The 25,594-nt window shown below is 39.2% G+C and overlaps 1 protein-coding gene across 2 annotated transcripts in view; it reads left to right on the top strand.

Moving 5' to 3' along the window:
* Positions 1-25,594, top strand: part of thada (THADA armadillo repeat containing) — a 251,978-nt gene that overhangs the window by 190,053 nt on the left and 36,331 nt on the right. For both annotated transcript variants that reach the window (XM_062058803.1, XM_062058804.1), the window contains exons 32-36: positions 1,698-2,074; positions 8,631-8,755; positions 15,684-15,756; positions 23,047-23,197; positions 23,287-23,409. In XM_062058803.1, coding sequence (XP_061914787.1) covers positions 1,698-2,074; positions 8,631-8,755; positions 15,684-15,756; positions 23,047-23,197; positions 23,287-23,409 — 849 coding nt within the window. The remainder of the gene's footprint in view (positions 1-1,697; positions 2,075-8,630; positions 8,756-15,683; positions 15,757-23,046; positions 23,198-23,286; positions 23,410-25,594) is intronic.

Genomic DNA, 25,594 nt, shown 5'->3' with positions numbered 1-25,594 from the left:
AAGAGATAAGAAATAAAAAAGCCGTCTAGCATTCTGTCATGGCGCTTGTGTGTTTGAAAAATATGTTTTAGAAACGCCCCCAACTGTGTTCAACCAATCAGCGTTCGACATTACAACCCGCCCCCGATTAGGTTCTAGGAACCTTCCAAAAGTCACACCTAGCTGGCAGGAACTCTGAAAAGTTCCTGAAAAACTACATCTACCCTGGTAGTTTTTGGTAGAAACACAGGGGGAACTTGTAAATGGGAAAGTTTCTGTAAAAGTTACTTTGTTGGAAAAAGGCCTATTTATTTGTTTAATCAGTTGTCTTAACCCACACTTTGTAACATATGCCAGCCATGTTTTTATCATCCTTTCAGTTTTGACCCCGCTGCAAAGTGGTCATTTAACAAAATGCTGAACAATAATGATAATGATAATTGTGGAACGACTAATGCATGGTCATGTTATTGTCACAGAAAGTGTCCAAATGGAGACCTTTTCTTTTTCCTACTTAACAAAGTACTCGCTGACGTTGGTGCCGAATGGAAAAGAGTCGCTGTACAAAAACAAAAAGGTTTTCATACATATCGGTCCGATACAGGCAAAAACAAACATCTAAAATGCAGCGTTTGTTAATATGAACAAATATAAAATAATTATAGTTGCATTTTATACAAAGATACAACGTCTCCAAGGCAGAAGCATATTAGAAAGTATCCATAAACAAATGTGTCTGCATCATTGAACTTGCTGCATTCGTAAGCTTAACTTTATGAATTATTGTTGCCACTAATTATCAACCTAATTAAAGACAGCATGAGACTCCAATCCATTCCAGATGGTTAATGAATAGTTTAGTGTTTTTCCGACCGACTATTGTTCTTTGTTTGAGTAATTTCTCTTGATGAAGCATTGTCTAGCATTTCACTTTACAAAATAAAATTTTGTACGATTCATACTGATATTATATCAATATCGGTATCAGTCAATCCTCAAGGCGGCAATATTGATATTATATCAAAAGGAAAAAAGTTGTATCAGGACACAACTAACAATAAAGATAGTGGTCTACAAGTAAAAAAAAGAGGCAGGAAACAGCCGATAATACTGAAGCTAAGCTAAACTATAAAATCCACATTTATTGGCTTTTGGTTCACTTTACAAAGTCTTTTGGAAATCATCATTAAAGTAATTTTGTCATTCCCCTGCACTCAAACTTACAACCCAAACAAAAACTTTAAGAACAAGTGTTCAGACCTAACCTTCTTGCATAGAGGAGAAGGTAGAATAAGAAAAAGAACAAAACATTTATTTAGCCTTCTCCTGAATCAACGTAAGTCTCACTGAGGTGCGCTGTCACTACGCTGCTTAGTTATTACTGTCGCTTTCATGCGAGCAGATCCTTTAACATGCTGAAAATACCGTCTTTATCCTTAATAGTGGTTATGACAGTCGAGCGGTTGAAACCAAAAGTGTGGCCAATATTGGTGGGCACTGCTCCTCTCTTCAAGCTTTTTAAAATGCTAATTTTCACTTCCGTGGTGATAGTTTTTTGCCTAATCCTGCTAACAAAAGAAACAAATAACCAAACAACAATCAAAATTTAAAAATAAAATGTTGTCTTAATCATTTATGTTTGGTGAAGATAATAAACTAATAGCTTCATGTTCTAAGTTGTCAGTATGGACTGAAAATGTTATTTTTGTGTTTATCAGATTCTGAGGCCAACAAGCTCCGCCAAGAGACTCTGTCTGTACTACTTACCTCAAGCCTAGTCACCAACAACCCCACAGCCACAGCCAATCTGGAACCCGGCAACACCCAGTACATGCTTAGCCTTGCCAGGGTAGCCCTCAGTGCCAGTGTGGAGATCCCTGAGCTGTGGGGAAGGCATCAGCTTACAAATAAGCTCCTGGAGTGCTTGCTTAAATGCCCATTGTATGAAGTGAGGGAGTTGGCTCTGGACAGTGTCCTGAAGGGACTGAAAAAGGAAGAAGAACCGGAGAAGACACCTGCATGGCTAAATGAGACCACCCTGCCGAACCTGACATGCCTAGCTTTTCATGAAACACACCCCCAGTGTCTGGCCAAGGTGAGACCACAGTCACCACACACACAAAAACAAAACATCCTGGCATTACATTTGTTTTGGAGCCAGTCACTTTTGTAGATTTGTGTGTGTGGACGCACATTATCCACTACTCATTGCTGATTATGGATATCTATTGTAATCCTTGCAGCACTATTCATTATACAATGGACTGAACATTTTGATTTCCTGTTCGTAACAGTTTCACACTGAACCACAATTACTTTTAATATAAATTGATTTAATTTCCAAACCCACCCTACAGATGCTTGCGTAAGACATTAATCAGCCACATAGGAAATCATCCAGCGCACTGGCAGTGTGTTGACTCGTGAATTGTCTCTAACTTACGCACACTCTGCAGAGGTTTGCGAGGCGTCCACACTAACAGCTTTTGGAGGGGAAAAAATAGTCTCTTTCCTGTCCCAAGACAAGAGGTCGTATTTCAATGTGTTCGTAAACTTGCTAAGTGACTTCTGTTTGTTTGTCCGTTTTTGAACCAAACAGAAGAGTAAAAAGTTTGATATGGAGAATGTTATCCTTTGTGAGAGTGTAAGGTCTAAAGATACTGAAGATTCAATTATCAATTTTTTGACAATGCCAAACTCTGTTAACATCTCATTAATCATCATGATTGACATAGCGCATAGTGTTCCTAACAAAATAAAATAAGAGCTCAGAAGGAGAGTTGTAGATTTACAGAAATTGGTAAATTACTTTCTAAACTGCAAATTCCAGGATCATCGTTTCCAACAATTTCAAACATTATTTAGATCTTTCACGACTATGCCAAGGTCTGGAAGAAGACCCATACTGTTATTCTCAGATGAAAGAAAATTAGTTTTGATGTTCATGAACAAACCGGGAATTATCAAGGCTTAAGCCTACCATGAACTAGAAAACTGCTAAGAACTCCAGTGTCACATTCCACAGTGAAGCCCTACCTCAACCTTATACAACATTTGGGAGTTATGCTTCAACGCTCGGTCTTTGTGAGGAAACCAACCAATGAACTCTACCAATTCTGCTAAGACTAATGTTTAGATGTCCAGCCAGAATTATGCCAGAAATCTATTGATAGCTACAAAAAGCTTCTGGTTGAGTGGAAACTTGCTAATAAACACATCCATGTACTCACATTTTAGTGTGATTCCCCCTCTGCCTCCTGGCCTTCACTGGCCTGCGCTCACATTTAGTAATCAAGCCACAGCCTGTTTACTTATGTCCCGGCAGTTATATTCTGGTGTTCTACTGCAATTTCCCTGACATTGGGGATTATTTCTAGTTTTATTTTGAGTTATTCTAATTATTTCTCCAGTAAAAGGTGCCGACTGACATTAATTACTTGTGAGAGATGCAATCGCAACAATTAAATTGCACATCCTTATTACGCAGACAATTGTAGTCACTGGTGAGCGAGTGCGCTGTGTTTGTCTTTTGAATTATGTTACATGCAATTGTGCTCAGCCCTGGCTGAAATTTTTCATTCGTGCCAAAAGATGGGACGTCATGTTCTCACACTAGCTAAACGTGCCGTGTTTATTGGTGCGTTGCATTTACCTTGGAAGTCGGACGTCGAAGCTGGGAATGACGTCACAGCCAGTTACGAGGGCGGAAATTGAGCTGGCCACATTCATGAAAGCTATTCTTGCGCTTGCCTTAACTGAATGTAAAACAACTTCTGGAAGAGTATGCATTCTATGTATCCTTCTGCAACCTTCAAACATGGTGGATGGATAGGAAACACAAAGATGCAGCCCTTCGAGGCACCTGTGATTAAGGGCCAGTGTTGCCACACTTACCTTAAAAAACTAATCTGATTAATGACTACTGATTACTTCTTTAGAAAGTAACTTAGTTACTTTACTGATTAGTTGATTTTAACAGTAACTAAGTTAGATCACAAGTTACTTTAATAGTTACATTCAGCAATGCAGCTCCCGACATTACCCCCGCCGCCTCAACATAAAAATGACAAGCTGTTTTGCCAATAATCACTTTATTTAACACCAACAACTGCACATAAGACAAACATTTGTTTTATATTAAAAATAAATAATGACAGTCTTTCTTTACTGCACTTAAGATAAATACTTGTTTTACATATAAAAAAAAAATTGACAGTCTTTCTTTACTGCACATAAATACTTGTTTTATCTATAAAAAAAAATGAACGACAGTTTTCCTTTACTGCAGTTGACATCAATTCTTAGTTGTTTATAAAATAAAGACTGTCTTTTTTACCTGACCGTTAATACTGCAATGGCAAAACCTACAAATACAAATGTAACTAATAAATGATTTTTAACTTTTCTTATGAACATTGAACCTGTTGTTCACAACATCAGAACAGCGTGGTTTTACAAAACAAAACAGTGTATAACACCACATGTTAGCTCTAATTGTTCTATTGTTATAATCAAGTTATGAGTCTAACAGTGGCTTGGTGCGAGTAAACCAGTGGTTGTACCTCATTAACAAAAGCATCTCAAACCTCTTGTCAGAAAGTATATTCCTTCTCGGCGTGAGGACCAAACCTCCCAGACTGAAAAGCCGTTCCACAGGAGTACTTGATGGGGTTGGAGAGTTATACTTTATGAAAATGTTCTTAATTTTTGGAAACCGATGCAGCCTTGTTGCGCTCTAATGTGGATCTACTGATCCAGTGGAGCGTTACTCCCATGTAGCTGCGATTGTGCACAGTCCAAATATCTGACGTAGTTGACACAAATTCTACCTCATTCAGTGCGGATTTTAGGTTTCTCTCCATCTGTGCATACTCCATCTCCAGGTAAGACAAAAAGGATGTTCTGTGAGGCAAATCCGCGTTGATCGTAGCGGGAATCTTGTTTATTATGGCACGAAATGAGGGCGAGTCAACTGTGCTTAAGGGTAGCATTTCCTCGACAACATACTGCCCGAACAACTTCTTTAACTCCCCCCCCCCCCCCACTTAACGGTTTTGCACGAAAGTCCAGCTTCTGTTGTTTGGGTGGTGGGGGGCCTGCTGTATCAGTCACAGCTCTCTCCTTCGCACTACCTAGTGGGACTTTCACTGTTAGTTTGATTGCGCCGTGCCGTGACTCCAAATGTTTTTTCAAATTTAAAGTTGTGTTTTTAAAGGTGGATAATACTTTGTCTCTAGGACAGAGTGTACAGCGAACCTTTATATTGCTGTCTTTAACGGACAGAAACTCGAACTAATGATTGTATTTCCAACTTGAAAACACGCTTCTCTCTCTGCCCTCCATTGTTGTGTTTACTTTGGTGTCGCACACGTGTTATCCTCATGCTGAAAACGTGACTTGTCGCTTACGTGACGTCGCTTTCCAAGACCGCAAGAAGAAATAACATATCTTTTTACGAGGGAAAATTACACACACAAAAAAATAGTAACGCACAGTGACTTGGATTCAATAAACTTTAATCTGACTACTGGTTTGGAAATAGTAATGTGTTAGATTTGTCGTTAATGAAAAAAGACGTCATGTTAGACTAACTACCGGCATCAGTGTTAAGAGCTACATACATTATCTTTGATTGATTGATTGACGCTATTGCTTGCGATGTAGAATTGCTTTCTAAAATGTAATATAAATTGAGAAAAACTATTAGCAATATTTGCTGCTGCAAGACTTGGTGGAAGTATACCTTCTCTTGCCACTTTTGACTTACTGTATATAGTCATATGTTTAATTTGGAATAATCGCCCAATAAATGAGACAATGAAGATGCCAGGAGATCAGCTTTGCTTCAATCAATCAATCAAAGTTTATTTATATAGCCCTTAATCACAAGTGTCTCAAAGGGGGCTGCACAAGCCACAACGACCTCCTCTGCTCAGATCCCACATCAGGGCAAGAAAAAACTCAACCCAATTGGATACAATGAGAAACCTTGGAGGGGACTGCAGATGTCCCCGCCCCGGGCGACCGGTGCAATGGACGTCGAGTGGATCTAGTTAATAGTGTGAGAGTCCAGTCCATAGTGGGGCCAGCAGGGGATCATCTTGAGTGGAGACAGGTCAGCAGCGCAGAGACGTCCCCAACTGATGCACAGATGAGTGGTCCACCCCGGGTCCCGACTTTGAACAGCTAGTGGTTCATCTGTGGTCACCTAATAACCTCTCCACGCAGGAGAGGGGGCAGAGCAGCAAAGAGACGGCAGATCAACTGGTCTAAAAGGGGGGTCTATTTAAAGGCTAGCGTATACAAATTAGTTTTAAGATGGGACTTAAACGCTTCTACTGAGGTAGCATCTCTAACTGTTACCGGGAGGGTATTCGGGAGTACTGAAGCCCGAATAGAAAACGCTCTATAGCCCGCAGACTTTTTTTGGGCTCTGGGAATCACTAATAAGCCGGAGTTCTTAGAATGCAGATTTCTTGCAGGGACATATAGTACAATACAATCAGCAAGATAGGATGGAGCTAGACCGTTTAGTATTTTATACGTAATTAGTAAAACCTTAAAGTTGCATCTTAAGTGCACAGGAAGCCAGTGCAGGTGAGCCAGTATAGGTGTAATATTATCAAACTTTCTTGTTCCTGTCAAAAGTCTTCTGTCTGTGTTTTTTCACACACAGTACGCACAAATATACAAGGACACACACACACACATACGCACGCACACACATTTACACACAAAGTTTTAAACACATTGCATTCCCTCTCACGGGCCCACTTTACACCCACACAGTTCCTACAAAGTAGCCTAATATTTCTTTAAAAACTCTAATAACACATTCTTCATAGAGTAAATAATCAGTAAGATTTGCTGGAGAAACGTCAACCTATGTTCCCTGCAGGATTTGTTTTGTAATGGGCGTCTCAGGCAGTGAAAAACAACGTCTGTCTTCATGTAGATACAGAAAACAGTGTGTGGAAAATCACTAGAAAGCTTTAAGAAGTAGAAAATACTTGAGGTAGAATGGAAAGAATGTTAAGGTTCATAAACCTTATAAACCAAATGTAGAATATTTCTCTGTTCATGTGTTAAAAAGAGTACATGAGAGTGGGCTCATCGTTTAGGTGTGGATTGTGGTTGTGGTAAAAATACACTTGAGGAAACTACAAGCCATGCTGAGAGAGAAGACATAGAAGCAGGGCCGGTTTTGGGCAGGCATTTATGAGGGGGCAGTCAGAAATTTGAAGGGGTCATCATGTGTAACATGCTGCTCCAGCACTTTTTTATGTGCTAATTCAGTAGCAGCATTGCCTCCTTCGTTGAATTTGGTTGTTAGCTACAAGTATGGGCCTGAGTTAGTAAGATCCAAATACCACACACAAAACAGCGTAAGCAATCTATTAAATAGCGTGTACTATTAGTGGGCATGTTATGTGTGATTTACTAAGACTGTGTGTACAATTGTAAAGTGGTACAAACCGCCCTATTCAAATGAGGATTTTGCGTGTACTATACGAGGAATCACTACAGAGACACATTACATTTACATTCATGTTATCATGCACCTGTGGCGTTTGCTGTGTTTTCACACATGCAGGAGACATCTACCACTTTTTATGAGCATTTTAGAAGCAGTCAAGCCTTGCATCTACATTGACACCACTTTTTTTTTTATCGCTGAAGGTGCATGGGAGAGAAGCTGCACTTTCTCCGCTCAATAAGCAAAAATGCATGCTTCAAGAATTTTTTTTCATACAAGAAATAATTCAATGACATATATTGTATTTGGAAAAAATATGAAAGTCATTAAAAAAATACACCAAAGGACATCAAAACGCATCACTTGAATAATTTTTTTTTCAGCTCCTTAAGTCCTCTAGTAGCTATAACATTATGTTGCTGAATAGATGATATGTCTAAAATGTTTATTTCTGACCATCCAAAAATGTTGACACACGTATGACGGAGGATTCTCATTTGTCCTTTGTCTGTGTGTGCAGCACGAGCACTGATTTTGCAGTGTGGAACTGTCAGTCTGCACAGTCACTAATTAAAACGCAAAATAGTGCGTTTTTTTTTTTTTTCATCACTCATTTCTGTCATATTGTATGCTATTAAAAAAAACTGTGATTGGATATATTGTAAAAGCAGCTCCACACATTTACAAGGCAAAATTAAATATGATTGTATTTTTGTTTCTGACAAGCTTTTGTCCTATTTTTAATTCATCAACACTGGTTTACTGAGGGCTCAAGGGAGGGCTCTGTGTGCGCGCGGATTTGCGGCGCCTGACACAGGTGATGAACAGAAAAGAGGGAAGATTGATATAGTGTTGTAGCGTGTCCCTTTTTCTGCAGATTTCTCTGCTACTGCAGATAATTTTGTCAATTTGTCATTTATACATTTTGTGGGTATATTTAAATGTACTTTCTCAAATTCAAACATTTTGATTTGAGAGTGCGAGACATTTATTTGAGGGGGCTCTTGCCCCTACGTAGAGCCGGCCCCGCATAGAAGATATGATGGATTGCCCAGAGCCACTTCATTCATCCGTAGCCCTGTGTGTGTTTGTCTGGGACAACTGTGAAAGAGTCAATACTCTATCTCCTATGTTTTCTTCTGCCCTCATCTTATCTTCACCTTCTTTTCCTCAGGTCCTTCAGGTGTTGAGTGTGTTGCACTGCGGCGGTGAGCTCCACTGGATGGATGCTGTGCAGCATTTGTCTCAAGATAAGGTTCTGCTGCATTTTCTTACTCTCGCTCAGAGGGCTGCTCACAGGTCAGAGATCACACGTTCGCCACTTGTAGTAATCATACTAAACATTCACTTAGTATTGTCTAAGCTCTTTGTTGTGGTAGTCATATTGTCATATTTTAATGTTTTATTTTAACTATTATTTTTTTTCAGGGTGGATTGATTATACAAATTACATCTTTAACGTTTTTTAAAAACAAGAATTTGGTGGAATTCATATTGGATTTTCTACATGGTGCGCCAAACGAAAAGTTCGTATAGTGAAGCAGATTGTCATATAGGAATCAACGTAAACATGAATAATTGATTCTGGCTTCGACAAAAGTCCCTATTTTAGTATCTATCCATCAAAGTAACATAACAAGGGGGTAAAAGCTCATCAAACTCTTTTTTTATTCAAACAACACAACATTACCGCAAGCTTAAATGTCAACCCTGAGCCAGCACACGCACACACAAACCTTGTTCGTGCACTCCAAAACCAAAAAAAGGAAAATCAATTTTACCTTGTGTCTGGGAGTATTTGTGGCATTGTTTAACACTGTGGGAGTTTCGGAGTGATAAACGAGCAGTGGCTTCACGTAAACTAGCAGTGTGAGGTTATCCTTCATCAGCTTGTGTCCAGGTAGTGCCTTCTCCTTCACTAAAATAAAGGTCCGCTGTGGCATCTTTTTCAGTCTAATCACAATTGTAGACTTGCTGCGGAACAAATCCCTCTTCGCTGATAAAATCCCAATGCCGAAAGCCGGAGTCTAACTACGTATCTAAAATGCTAGCTCAGTGGTTGTCTAGCAACCTGAAGCTATAAGGCAAAACGTTGAGAGTTTAGACACATTTATAGTGTTTCTGATCACACAAAGGGATCTTTAAGACTGGCTGACACAGCTCTGACCTGCGCAATTGTGGAAATAAACTCGTCAGAAGTGCCGCTAGCCTCGAAGCTCTTCAAAATGGCTGCACCAGTGTGTACAGGATGTTAACAGGATGTGACGTACGGGGCCATGCCTCTTCAATATGGCCGTGCCCGTGTGTAGAGGTAGTGATGTCATCAAAATAGATTTCCTTTCATTTACAATATAGTCAATAGTAGAACATAATTCAACAAAAGCAACGACTATTGTCTCTTACTTACTAAGTTTGTAAACAATAACAAAAACAACAAAACTACAGTATTTTAATATAATAAAACATATTATCTAATCACTTTAGTATTGACCATTAACTGATACTACTGATATCATTACTATTGATATTTGTATCGATCCAACAACACTTGTTTACATAGAAGAGCTGTAGCTAAGGGGTTAGCCTGGCTTATCGCATCTTCCTGCGCTGTGTCATGTAGCATGTTTAGCTATTCATTGCCCTCTAATCATCCAGTGACTTTTAAGTAAGTACTTTTAAGAAACATAGTTTATTTTCTGCCATTCCAAAACCAGCTACGTCTTCAGCCCAATGGTGTCTTCTCTTCAGCCAGGTATTCCACCATCCGCTTAGTGCAGTGCCAGGGTGCTACCCAGAACATTGTGCTACCACCACAATGCTTAACAGTTGCTACACTGTTCTAAGACTTGATCCCTCAACTTAACACCTCCAAACATATGTATGTCTAATCCAAATTATACTAATATATCACTAATCCACAGCTGGACAGTTTAAATTTAAGGAAAATACTCCCAAGATCACATCAAAACTAGTTTTGAAATGGATAAACAGGCCAGCTTCTGTAATGGCCTTCCCAAACCCTGACCTCAACATTATTGAACAGTTGTGGATTTTGCTTAAAAGTCTGCTCTGTTGCATAGGCAAGGGCAAGGCACGTTTATTTAGGTTGGTTGGTTGAAGTTTATTTCGAACATGATAGCAGTTTCAACATGATAAATCACGTTTTCCATTTCTCTTTACATTACAACATGCTCGAAAAGGAGTAGGAAGAAGCAGAGCTTATATAATCCTACCCCTTTCCCACTTCATTGCAGTTTCTTACACATACGTATTTGTTCACTTTCTGTTTTCAATTTGTAGCACAGTTATATAATTTTTTTCCCCAAATACAACAGTTCTCTTCATAAACAGTTAAGTCAGTTACGATTCACATCAAGAGATGAATCATATTTTATTTTCAATAATTATCATTGTTCCTCTTCCTTATACCTTGAAAACACTTTATGTTTGAACAACCTCTTAAACTGTTCTTTGCTTAATCCATTCCTTAGTCTAACTCCACATACTGATATACTAAAGGTTTTAAATTACATTTTTTTCTGATGTTTTATTTCTCCTCTTTTGAGAAGAATCCCCGTACATCTTGGGTAGCAGATTATAGTTTGTTTTGTATATAATTTTAGCTGTTTGCAAATACACTATATTGTTCAATTTCAATGTTTTTGATTTAATAGATAAAGGGTTTGTATTTTCTCTATAGCCAACATTACGTATTATTATAACTGATCTTTTTTGTAACATGGTTAGTAAATGAAGTGTACTTTTGTAATAATTTTCCCATATATCTGCACAATAACTCAGATATGGTAACACTAGCGAGCAGTGGAGAATGTGAAGGGATTTTTGTTCTAGAACTTGTTTTGCTTTATTCATTATAGAAATATTTCTTGCCACCTTATACTGTATATTTTTACATGAGATTTCCAGTTCATTTGATGGTCTATTATAACACCCAAAAATTTGATTTCTGTTACTCTTTCAATGTCTATTCCGTCCATTTGTGTTTGTGTCTGACTTTCTATTCTACTGTTACCGAATAACATAGAGCACAATTCGTACACAAGGCAATTCCGAAGTGCTTTACAGTAAATTACAAGGCAAAAATATTTCAATCAATCAATCAATCAATGTTTATTTATATAGCCCTAAATCACAAGTGATTTAAAAAAGAATCATAAAAATAGTCATAATACAAATCAAAATCATAAAATAAAATCGAACAGTGAGGATAAAACATTGTCAGTTCAGTTTTCACATGCACAATTAAAGTGTGTATTTAGCCTGGATTTGAACATTGTTAATGTTGAGACCTGTCTCACATCTTCTGCAAGACTATTCCAGATTTTAGGAACATACAATTAAAAATGTAAATATTAATACCCAACGAGAAGCTTATTGATGGATCCATAAAGGCTTTTATTGAGCTTGCCAAGGACATTTTCTTAGTGTGGGTGTATGTATTGTAGTGTATATATTTGAACCTGTATGCATAATTTTGACCATGTGTAAATTTTACAAAATCTTAAATAAATGCAAACTTACACACCAAATTGTTGTTTTAAAACTAATTGAAGATGGACATAGACATGCCCTGTACGATAACTATATAAATAACAATACCACAGGGAGTTCTTTCATAGTTCTTTTTATTGATTTCACATTCACATTAACAACAAATTCAAACCCTCTTCATCCCCTACCCCTGCTGTCACTCAAAACAAAAACAATAAACAAAAGTAAGAGTACAAAAGTATCCAGAGTAAAAAAATAAAAATAAATAAATAAATAAAGTTCAATACAAGGCACTTGAGACAAAGTAATTGAAAACTGAAACACACTGTAGAAGCAGCATGACAAGGCCTGAAACGTCGGCAGTCATATTAAGGTACATATCTAGGGCTCTTCTTGCACTTGTGTAGAGGATTGGTCAAAAAAAGTCAAAAAAGGTCTCCACACTTTAAAAAACGTATTTTCAGAGCCCCGTAATGTATATCTTATTTTCTCTAGCTTTAGGTTTGCTAACATGTCCCTTATCCAGTGGGAGACTGAGGGTGGGACAGCCTCCTTCCACTTCAACAATATCAGGCGGCGTGCGAGGAGGGTGGTAAAGGCAACTATTTTGTGACCCCCTACAGGTAGTTCCATCCCTACAGGAATGATTCCAAATACTGAAATTAAAGGGTTTGGATCGATTTGAATACCACAGGGAGTTCTACAGTAAATGTCTGCATCTAGTTATCTGCATGGGTAAATCTGTTTGAAACTAAAAAGTACACAGGATCCTACTCATTTAATTTTTAGCCATTAGTGTTATGTGTCATTTTAAACTTGTACTATTTGGTCCCTTTTATGATGTAGTTTTTGTATGGTGACATCAGTTGTCGTGATGTCCCCTGAAAGTGCACTTGTTTGCCGGTGTACTGTAGCCTGATATTTTGTCCAGACAATTATTAACGTCATCAGCAAAGGACCGTTTCATGTTGGGTTCAGTAGGGCGGTTTTGTTCACTATTCTATTATATATTGCAACCTCTCTGCTTCAAGAGAATACGAGAAGAGAGCAATGTCACATGGTTGGCCATGCTGCTTTTTGGTTCACTTAAAAGCCAAAGCAAACTGTAGGTGTGACAGCAAGTAAAATAAAGGATAGATTACACATTCAAAGTTGAGTGATTGAAGAAACTTAATCATGAACTCTTGTGTTGGTTTGTACAACACGGTCACTAGAACAGCCTTAGTGCACAAAGTACAATGAACACAGACAATGAATTCCCTGTACTGTGAAATACTGATTTGTTGACAAGTAGTTGTTTCAGATGTGTCCTACTAGTTCCTGTACATTCTACTCTCCACTAAAAAAGCAAACAGTCATTAGCAGCGTTTACTGAACTTCAGCTCATCGCCAAAACCACAACATAGACAAATTATTTCAACACGTGTGCCTGCTTGTTAGTCTGTTTAAAATCTTACAGCATGGCAACATTTTGGAAATACATTTTAGGAAGTGCTGGTCTGATTTGATTACTTACATTTTTGGCCCAAACGTCTAAACTGCACGATACACCCTCTTTGGGAGTTTGATTGCATGAAACCATTAAACATAAAGTTACTTTCTTATCTTCATTTAGCCAACAAAAAAGTTAAATGTATATATTTTACACCTGTTTCTCTTATTTGGAAACATTTTTGTCGAAAACAGCGTCTCGGCTTTTCCAGGCAATGGTTGATCTATGATGGATTTGAAAGAGGCCAGACAAAATGCTACTCTGCTCCCCTACACACTCCTCCCTATTTGCTGTGGAGTAAGACTGACTGACAGTCCTTTATTCAAAGCCAGAGTCCATAGCGAAGGTACTGTAAATTGAGGTTCCCTAGCTATGTCGGAACTGTGCCGGAAAGCATACCACACTTTTTCCACTAGCGTTTTATCTTTTTGGTGTGTCTTTCGCCACAGGGAGCCAGTCGCATGTCTGACTTGGTTTAGTTTAGTAGTTTTTTACCCCATGCCCTTCCTGATGCAACCCTCAGGCTTGGGACTCGCACAGGACATATCCAACGGTTGGGTATTGGGGCTTTGGATAGGAATCAAACCATTCACCACAAGGCCTTGTATTTGTAATCAATTGTTGTTCTAAATGAAAACAAACGTCATAGTTTTGCAGTGACCATATTTTTCGGAGTATAAGTCGCTCCGGAGTATAAGTCGCACCGGCCGAAAATGCATAATAAAGAAGGAAAAAAACATATATAAGTCACACTGGAGTATAAGTCGCATTTTTTGGGGAAATTTATTTGATAAAACCCAACACCAAGAATAGACATTTGAAAGGCAGTTTAAAATAAATAAAGAATAGTGAACAACAGGCTGAATAAGTGTACGTCATATGACGCATAAATAACCAACTGAGAACGTGCCTGGTATGTTAACGTAACATATTATGGTAAGAGTCATTCAAATAACTATAACATATAGAACATGCTATACGTTTACCAAACAATCTGTCACTCCTAATCGCTAAATCCCATGAAATCTTATACGTCTAGTCTCTTACGTGAATGAGCTAAATAATATTATTTGATATTTTACGGTAATGTGTTAATCATTTCACACATAAGTCGCTCCTGAGTATAAGTCGCACCACCGGCCAATCTATGAAAAAAACTGCGACTTATAGTCCGAAAAATACGGTAGTATAATATGGTAGCTGAAAGTTTTGTTGAAAAAAACACGGTCATAACATTATTGCTCTCTCTGAGGGTTCTCAGCTGTCAACATTAAATTTTCTGCACGGCAATGAGTCAGTTGGGCTCTTCTTACAAGCGGATGTAGCATGTGATATTCTAGTATGATGTGTATGTGTGCACACTGTGAGCTCTTTGACATCCATTGACAGACACACACCTCCTTGACAAGCCACTGCTGCACTTTTCTCACCATTTTAAGAAAGTACAGGCTTGAATACAGATCAGATTACAAAGGGTATTAGACCTATAAAGCCTTTTTTTGACCGCAATCTTAGATCCTATTTCTCTTCTCGTGGCTTCAAGGTTATGATTAGAGAGGCAAGGACGGATGAGATTGGGTTGCTGTGTTGCCCTCATCTTACATGCGATTGAATACGAGTCAGGCTTTTGTGCTTCATGGTGGTGAGTACCAGCACACTTCTTTTGTGGAAAGTAAGCCAATCAATGCTATTTGTGTTTGCAAAGTTGATGTCATCCGAGGCACTAACAGCTTCCATTCAAACGCCCTAAATCACATTATTTAAAATTTATAAAAGTTTGAATAAATGTTACTTTAAAATAAAGTTTTAGTTTTAGTTTAAAACCTGCCCTGAGATCGGTAGATTGTGAGTTCAAACCCCGGCCAAGTCATACCAAAAACTATAAAAATGGGACCATTACCTCCCTGCTTGGCACTCAGCATCAAGGGTTGGAATTGAGGGTTAAATCACCAAAATGATTCCCGGGCGCGGCCACCGCTGCCGCTCACTGCTCCCCTCACCTCCCAGGGGGTGAACAGGGGATGGGTCAAATGCAGAGGTTAATTTCACCACACCTAGTGTGTGTGTGACTATCATTGGTACTGATGATTTACTCACTCTGTTGTCCCAGTACTCACTCACTAGGGAGGGTAATTTACAATGGAATGAAAAACTTTATTACCAAGATATTAGGTCCATGTAAAATCACATCAACTGACTGTGAAACCTTTTTTTGTGTTTCAGTGTGGAGCTTTATTGTGCAGCCATGACACTGTTATCCCAACTGGTAGTCCAAACGATGAACTCTGACCAAAAGGTAAGCATTTAAAAGGGATTGATAACTGACTTATGATATTGCATTAACAACGAACAATATTTTATGCTGGTTTCAGACCTGCCAACATTTTTTATTTTTTTATGCTCTGCATGCATTTGAACTGATAATTAATTACCAGGTGTAGATTGTGTTTAATTTCGCCAGTTTAAATTTTTCGTCTTCAGTTTCTGAAACCTGGATTATTGAAGTGAATTATATTTAAGCGCTCTAGTGACTCAGAGCGCTTAAATAGTGAAACCCATTATCTAAGTTAATTTAAAACCCGTGTGGGTGGCACTGGGAGCAAGTGGGTAAAGACGCGGGGATCGAACCTGGAACCCTCAAGTTGCTGGCACGGCCGCTCTACCAACCGCCCCCAGATTATGTTCCGTGTGGTTGCACCAATGTATACTTCAGCAGCTCACTCCTTCCCCTATAAACCTTGCGTAGCATGACGAGCACTCCCTAAATAATCTGATCTTTGTTATTTAATGTTATTTAATAAATCAAAGAAACACACTCACAAGGGAGTGGGAAAACAGAGCAAAAGAAGATGAATATGCTAAAATAAATGCACAAGTTTGGATATTCTTTTGATGATAATTAGGCTTAGCAATAGGCAAAGCATGGCAGTACGTGGCTCGGCTGGTAGAGCGGCCGTGCCAGCAACTTCCAACTTCCTTCCAGGTTTGATCTCTGCTTCTGCCATCCAAGTCACTGCCATTGTGTCTTTGGGCAAGACACTTATACATTTTAGGGATCAAGAGAGCAGAGGGGAAGTTGGGTGTGTGGGACTCAAACTATTTCTTCAAGGTTGGCAGTTCTGGGTTCCATATATTAAAAAAACAAGATAATCTAATTGTCACAGAAGAATGTAAGACATTTTGAGAAATTGCTCAATGAGAAGACTGAATCATTGCAAGTTTATGTTGTACGTAGTGCTATCAAATGTTTTCATTTTAAAAACAGATTAATCACATTTTTCAATTTTGATTATGATTAATTACATTTACTTTGGTAAAAAAAAAAAAAAAGATTTTTGACACAAATGCAATTTTATTGTCAGAATTTCAAACACTAACATTCAAAAACCATGTTTTTCCTAAATGCACATCATTTATTTGTTTAAAACTTATTAAGAGTTGTGTCTAAAGTCCCATCTGGGTGTATTTTAAACAAAATTTCCCAAGAAGCACATCAGTCTGGAGTGTCCTCACTCATTTTTGCACTGGTGCATGCAATGACCTCATCACTGGCCGTATAACAACCCGCGCCACCTTTCAATCAATCAATGTCAATCAATGTTTATTTATATAGCCCTAAATCACAAGTGTCTCAAAGGGCTGTACAAGCCACAACGACATCCTCGGTACAGAGCCCACATACGGGCAAGGAAAAACTCACCCCAGTGGGACGTCGGTGAATGACTATGAGAAACCTTGGAGAGGACCGCATATGTGGGTAACCCCCCCCCTCTAGGGGAGACCGAAAGCAATGGATGTCGAGTGGGTCTGACATAACATTGTGAAAGTCCAGTCCACAGTGGATCCAACACATCAGCGGGAGTCCAGTCCACAGCGGGGCCAACAGGAAACCATCCCGAGCGGAGACGGGTCAGCAGCGCAGAGATGTCCCCAACCGATGCACAGGCTAGTGGTCCACCCGGGGTCCCGGCTCTGGACAGCCAGCACTTCATCCATGGCCACCGGACCTATGCAACTCCCCCTCGCAAGGGACAGGGGAGAAGAGGAGAGAAGAAAAGAAACGGCAGATCAACTGGTCTAAAAAAAGGGGGGGTCTATTTAAAGGCTAGATTATACAAATGAGTTTTAAGATGGGACTTAAATGCTTCTACTGAGGTAGCATCTCTAACTGTTACCGGGAGGGCATTCCAGAGTACTGGAGCCCGAATAGAAAACGCTCTATAGCCCGCAGACTTTTTTTTGGCTCTGGGAATCACTAATAAGCCGGAGTTCTTTGAACGCAGATTTCTTGTCGGGACATATGGTACAATACAATCGGCGAGATAGGCTGGAGCTAAACCGTGTAATATTTTATACGTAAGTAGTAAAACCTTAAAGTCGCATCTTAAGTGCACAGGAAGCCAGTGCAAGTGAGCCAGTATAGGCGTAATATGATCAAACTTTCTTGTTTTTGTCAAAAGCCTTGCAGCCGCATTTTGTACCAACTGTAATCTTTTAATGCTAGACATAGGGAGGCCCGAAAATAATACGTTACAGTAATCGAGACGAGACGTAACGAACGCATGAATAATGATCTCAGCGTCGCTAGTGGACAAGATGGAACGAATTTTAGCGATATTACGGAGATGAAAGAAGGCCGTTTTAGTAACACTCTTAATGTGTGACTCAAACGAGAGAGTTGGGTCGAAGATAATACCCAGATTCTTTACCGAGTCTCCTTGTTTAATTGTTTGGTTGTCAAATGTTAAGGTGGTATTATTAAATAGATGTTGGTGTCTAGCAGGACCGATAATCAGCATTTCCGTTTTCTTAGCGTTGAGTTGCAAAAAGTTAGCGGACATCCATTGTTTAATTTCATTAAGACACGCCTCCAGCTGACTACAGTCCGGCGTGTTGGTCAGCTTTAGGGGCATGTAGAGTTGAGTGTCATCAGCATAACAGTGAAAGCTAACACCGTACTTGCGTATGATGTCACCCAGCGGCAGCATGTAAATACTAAAGAGTGCAGGGCCAAGAACCGAACCCTGGGGAACTCCGCACGTTACCTTGACATAGTCCGAGGTCACATTGTTATGGGAGACGCACTGCATCCTGTCAGTAAGATAAGAGTTAAACCAAGACAAGGCTAAGTCTGACATACCAATACGTGTTTTGATACGCTCTAATAAAATATTATGATCGACGGTATCGAAAGCGGCGCTAAGATCAAGAAGCAGCAACATAGATGACGCATCAGAATCCATCGTTAGCAATAGATCATTAGTCATTTTTGCGAGGGCTGTCTCCGTAGAGTGATTTGCCCTGAAACCGGATTGAAAAGGTTCACAGAGATTGTTAGTCACTAAGTGTTCATTTAGCTGCTGTGCAACAGTTTTTTCGAGAATTTTGGAAATAAACGGAAGGTGGGAGACCGGTCGGTAGTTTACCATGAGGTCAGGATCGAGGTTAGGTCTTTTGAGCAGAGGATGAATAACCGCTTTTTTGAATGCTAGGGGAACAGTGCCGGAGGAAAGTGATAAGTTTATAATATTTAACACTGATGGACCTAATAATACAAACAGTTCCTTGATAAGTTTCCCAGGAAGTGGGTCAAGTAAACATGTTGTTTGTTTTATCCCACTTACACGCTGTAATAATTCCTCTAATGTTATTTCATCAAAAATAGAGAGACTATTTTGGAGGGCAGTGTCCGTCGTATATACAGTCGTATTTGTGTTAATAGAGCCCAGTTGTAGCTGGGATGCGTTGTCTTTAATCTCCTTTCTAATGAGTTCAATTTTCTTATTAAAGAAATTCATAAAATCATCTGCCGAGTGGGTGGAGCTACTGGGAGGAGTCCCTTGTTGGGTTAGCGATGCTACTGTACTAAACAGAAATTTAGGATCGTTTTTGTTGAGGCGGATGAGATTTGAGTAGTATTTAGCTTTAGCTAAGGTAAGCATGCGTTTATAAGTTATTAAACTATCACTCCATGCTTGATGGAAAACCTCAAGTTTAGTCGCGCGCCATTTGCGTTCCAGTTTTCTACATGATAATTTATGAGCTCTAATTTCTTCTGTAAACCATGGGGTGCGCCTTTTAGGGGCCCTTTTTTGCTTTAGCGGTGCTATACTATCAATAATTTTGCGCAAGGCATCGTCAAAGTTGTTAGTGAGTTTATCAATAGAGCCGACATAATTTGGGAATGGTGCTATTACCAAAGGCAGTAGGTCAGCAAGAGTCATCGTTGTGGCAGCATTAATGTTGCGGCCGCTATAGCAGTTATTATTATTATTAGCTTGTTGACAAAGAGTCAAAACTTCAAATTTTATAAGGTAATGATCGGACATTACTTTAGTATATGGAAGTATCATAACTTTGGAGGTGGTGACACCCCTGACAAGCACTAGATCTATTGTATTACCGTTGCGATGCGTGGGTTCATGTATTATTTGTGTAAGACCACAGCTATCAATTATGGTTTGGAGCGCCACGCACTGAGGGTCCGATGGGGTATTCATATGGATATTAAAGTCCCCCATTATGATTATATTGTCGGCGTGCGTCACTAGATCAGCAACGAACTCTGAGAATTCACTGATAAAGTCCGAATAGGGCCCAGGGGGGCGGTAGATAACAGCCAGGTCGAGAGGTAGCGGTGTGACAGACCTCATAGTAAGCACCTCAAACGATTTATATTTATTATTTAGGTTAGGGGTAAGGTTGAAATTTTCATTGTATATTAGTGCGACACCCCCTCCCCTTTTAAGAGGGCGGGCAACATGCGCATTCGTATAGTTAGGAGGAGATGCCTCATTGAGCGCAAAAAATTCGTCCGGTTTGAGCCAGGTTTCGCTAAGACCAATGACGTTAAGATTGTTGTCTCTAATGACCTCATTAACCAATAACGCCTTGGGAGACAATGATCTTATGTTTAAAAAGCCCATATTATAGGTATTGGGCTGTTTTGATGAGTTTTTGTTAAGATTATCCGTAGTGGCAATATTAACAATGTTGCGTTTATTATGCGTAGTGCACTTTAAATAGTTTCGACCATATCTAGGAATTGATATGACGGGAATTTTCCGATTGTTTGCTTGGTGCTGCAATAGACTGGACATATCATAATTTGCCACCTCAGTAGAATGCATGTCCACCTCTGACACAGACACAACAGAAAAAACATTATGTGAATTGTGTATTATTCTAAGAGAATTGCTATGCGTACATGGATTATCCAGCCTGGCGCTGGCTAGTTCTAGCTTAACTGACTCCTCACCCGGACTAACAGACATTGTAATTGCCTGTGACCGGGCTTGCTCTAGTGTAGTCAGTCAAGTGAGACTTAAATAGTAGTCTATGTTTCTAGACAGGATGATGGCGCCTTCCTGGTTAGGGTGAAGGCCGTCTCTCATCAGCAAGCCTGGTTTGCCCCAGAAAGAGGGCCAGTTATCAATAAACGTTAGTCCCTGCTGCCTACAGTAGCTAGCCAAACCACTTGTTAAGCGAGACTAATCTGCTATATCTCTCATCATTGCCTCTCGCAGGCAGGGGGCCAGAGACAATTACTCGATGCCTGGACATCTTTCTGGCGAGATCACAGGTCCTGGCTATGTTTCTCTTTGTAATCTCTGACTGTCTCATTCTAGTGTCATTGGAGCCAACGTGTACAACTATATTCGCATAATTAGTGGTGCGATTAGCCTGTCGTACGTGTTTACTAGGCCTGTTGCGAGTTAGCTCCCTAAGATTAGCTTCAATGTCAGGTGCTCTGGCCCCGGGGATACACTTTATTGTGGCTGGTTTGCTAAGCTTTATGTTTCGGGTGATGGAGTCCCCTATAACTAAGGTGTGGTGCCCGGTAGACTGGGGTGTAGGACTAGCTAAAGAGCTAAATCTATTATGCGTCTCAACCGGTACACCGTAGCTTGTAGGCCGCTTAGGACTGCTACAAGCTGGGCTAGTTAGCTCGCTACAGCTAACGCTAGCAGATGTGTCCGCAACATCTAAAGTTACGACATTACTCTGCTCTAACTGGCGGACACGGCCCTCTAGCAGAGCCAACCTCTCCGTGAGTATGGTGCAAGACGCGCAGGAAGCCATTACTCACAGTGTTTTCTGTCACCGAGTGAAGTTCCTGCTGTCCTCAGGGAAGTGGTCGCGGTCTGTAGGAGTAGCTTCTTACTGACCGGCGCTGCCTTTCTCCGCGCTAGCTTAGCAGCTAGCTAGCTTTGACTTTCTTTCCTAAGCTTTCTTTCGCGTGAATGAAGATCTGCTTTTCATGTTTGTCCAATATTTGGGCTAATGAGAGGATTTTTACCGGAAACAATGACACTTTCACAATAAAAGTATGACTTCCTGACTCACCTTTCACATAACCATCCTCAGTTGGAGCAGGTGTGGTAAAATTAAATTGCGTGATTAATCTGCATTTATATATGATTATTGTGATACTTTTTTGTGATTAATCACATGTTAACACATTAACTTTGACAGCCCTAATTTTACATGAAATAATTTGTTTATAATAGTAGCAATTGTATTTAATCATTATGTTCCTTCAGTGCAATTATAGACTGACAAGTGTTTTGTAGTTAAATTTGAGTAATGTACTTTTACAGATAATACCTATCGTAAATTCCAGACGATAAGCTGCTACTTTTTCCCTACGTTTTGAACCCTGCAAAACAGTGCGGCTAATTTATGGATTTTTCTTCCCTGATGACCACAAAGAAAATATTTTTCATTAAACACATGCAAAGACACTTAAATGGTGTGTTGTCGTGTGTGCTATGGCGACATCTTTTGGACACGTTTGCTCACTGCAGGTGCTGCTGGGTTAATGTGAATTCCTGCTGTTTAAAGGTTTGACCGAAAGTAGAAATGCGGTTTCGGTCTTCCAATCGTTCATAGCGTTTCTACTCGTATGAATTCTTCATCCATCACTCCAAGCAACATTTGTAAGTTTTACAATATAACTGAAACAATTCTTACTTACTAAACCATCCCATGTGTGGTCTCTTTAAGAGTAGCATTAGCTAATATGCTAACAAGTTTTTGAGTTGCTGTGTTAGTATTACTACCTCACATTAGCATTCTGTTTGTATTGTTCCAGTTTTACAAATTCCTCAGTAAATTTACCAACATGTCACCGTGGCGCTATTGAGTCTGTTGAGCTGATTGGAGAGCTAGCTTCTGCAGCTAGTGGGTCCATGACGATGTCTGTTTTGTTTGATTAGCCGTTTTACTGCCGTTTGGTAACAATTAAGGTATGTGAATAAACATTTACAAAATCTTTCTGTGTAAATAACTAATTTTACAAGGTATATATAGTCCGGTGCGGCTAATATATGGGAAAAAATTAATTTTCTAAAATTTTGTGGGTGCGGCTTATATACCGGTGCAATCTATAGTCCGGAAAATACGGTATATAAGCATTGTAATTATTTTGCTCAGTAGCAGTATACATTGATTTCAAATCCAACTACAACCATTACATAAAATAATGATTGTTTACACAAAGAACAGACTGAGAAACCATGCCTGAGTGCAAGTCATATTGTTGATTTTCCATGGCTTTTGATTTCCTTCTCAACCTATCATTTAGGGTGAAAGTACAGTAACTTGCTTATCTCAGTGGGAGGCGCTGGTGTGCTCGTGCTGCAGCGAGGAGCAGCCAGTGGAAGTGAAGCTGATGGCCGCCCAAGTGTTGGTCAACTCAACAGGCTCATTAATTACCAACTCTGAGCTGCCGCTCGGTGAGTCCACAAAGATGCGCTAACTGGTGGACATATGTTTGAAATGATTACTGAAAAGAGTGTCAAATGCGAAATGGTTTTGTGTTCAGGTCTTGTCAGCACACTCTCTTTGTGGAGGACTTTGTTCACACTGTTACAAGATGAAGACCAAGAAGTTCGAGGTTCTGCATCTGACTTCATTGCTAATGCACCAGCTCATCTTATTAGTGCAGGTACACACTCATTGCTAAACCAACACAAACACGAGTTAGATGTACATAGGTTTGTTTTCTAACATTTAAGTTACTTGTGGTAAACCCTAATCACCCTTCATCTACATGTGTTGTCTACAAGGTTGTTCTAGATAGTTTGCTGTTGCTTTACCTTATATGTAATTTTTCCATCTAATTGTTTCCTTTACTTGACTACTCTGACTTCTTTTAACTCTTATAAAGTTCAACATAACCCCAATTTCAAACTTGGACTCCAATTAAACTTTTGCTGCCGATGTGTTATATATAACCAAGGCCTGACCATGAAACTACTAAATTAAGTAATTTGAACACCATTATTGAAGCACATTACAATACTTCACTCCACATTACTTCAGTAACATTGCAGGCATTACATACACTGCCGTTCAAAAGTTTGGAGTCACATTGAAATGTCCTTATTTTTGAAGGAAAAGCACTGTACTTTTCAATGAAGATAACTTTAAACTAGTCTTAACTTTAAAGAAATACACTCTATACATTGCTAATGTGGTAAATGACTATTCTAGCTGCAAATGTCTGGTTTTTGGTGCAATATCTACATAGGTGTATAGAGGCCCATTTCCAGCAACTATCACTCCAGTGTTCTAATGGTACAATGTGTTTGCTCATTGGCTCAGAAGGCTAATTGATGATTAGAAAACCCTTGTGCAATCATGTTTACACATCTGAAAACAGTTTAGCTCGTTACAGAAGCTACAAAACTGACCTTCCTTTGAGCAGATTGAGTTTCTGGAGCATCACATTTGTGGGATCAATTAAACGCTCAATATGGCCAGAAAAAGAGAACTTTCATCTGAAACTCGACAGTCTATTCTTGTTCTTAGAAATGAAGGCTATTCCACAAAATTGTTTGGGTGATCCCAAACTTTTGAACGGTAGTGTATGTAACAGTAACATATGTATAACATATATAGATTAATTAATTGTGATACATATTTATTTGGATGCATTATCTTATAACCGTTCCAGTGTTTTACACAATAATTTGCATAATTAGCCATGACATATTAGGAAAAAGTGACATGAAAAGCAACAAAAAAAGTTTAGCTCTACAAATGGTCTTTCTTCTTTTGCTTCTTTCTGTGTGTTTTTAAAGTCACAAGCAAGACAGGGTTGTCTGAGCTTTGACAGCTGCCGAATCTTAAGTGCCCCCTTAGAAACAACCACAGTGTGACTTCCTGTCCTTACGATGCTGACTTCCTATATTTTCCAAGATTTCCTGTTGAAGCCACCCTTATTGTGTCTGGTGCCATCGATAGTATCAAAGAACACAACACCATAACCTAGCTTAAGCAGGTCATAAGGAAGACAAAACTTCTCTCTCTAATCTGGGAGGTTTATAGAGATAGCAAGTTTTAATTCACTTGAATAAATAGGTTAAATTTGCCCTTTAAATGTAAGTGAAAATGATTCATATTTCGTTTGTGAGTTATGTGTGTGTTTGTGTGCTTAAGGCCAGACGGAGTGAGATAAGCTGTCAGCTAAAAATCAGATAGAGGCTCAGTAACAAGACATGGTTTCTGTAAGGAGGAAGAGAGCACAATGCTTATAATTGCAGACTGATTTGACTGAGATAGTTTCTCTTTGTCTTTTATATTTAGTTGCTGTGTTTGTGTTTTATCATTCGATCTAAATTTATGCGGCTTTAGTTTGAATTTCCTCGAAGCTCTTATATGATCTTGGACCTTTTGAATCAGATTTTAGACATGTGATACAAACAAAAGGAATGAAACACGGTAAAGTGGTCATCTTAAATGAATGTGTAACCAGGCCAGGAAACTCACATTCCTGAAGTAAATGAGAAAGCACCCAAAAACCCAAAAGAAATCACATTGTAGTGACTGTAAAATGAAAACCCACAGAAACCTTGAATTGGAAAAATGTGTTGTCTGTCCACTTTTGAAGCCCAAACTTCTCTGATGTTCTGAAATTAGATGCACACCAGTGAGTTGGATTTTTTTCTAAAACTAGGTAATTCCAAACAACAGTCCCAGAGATTGTAAAACTGTACTTTCTGTGGTCACCGGAACAACATTTATAACTAGAAAAGCACTAGGAGAGAGCAGACCTCTGCCAGGCCACATCTTCCAATAGTAAGGAGTCCTTTTAAAAAAATCCACCATATGGATCGTAATCCGAATCA

The sequence above is a fragment of the Entelurus aequoreus genome, linkage group LG09, assembly GCF_033978785.1.
Source record: "Entelurus aequoreus isolate RoL-2023_Sb linkage group LG09, RoL_Eaeq_v1.1, whole genome shotgun sequence".
Lineage (NCBI taxonomy): Eukaryota > Metazoa > Chordata > Actinopteri > Syngnathiformes > Syngnathidae > Entelurus > Entelurus aequoreus.
The sequence above is the reverse complement of the archived record's forward strand: the minus strand, read 5'-3'. Positions and strand labels throughout refer to the sequence as shown.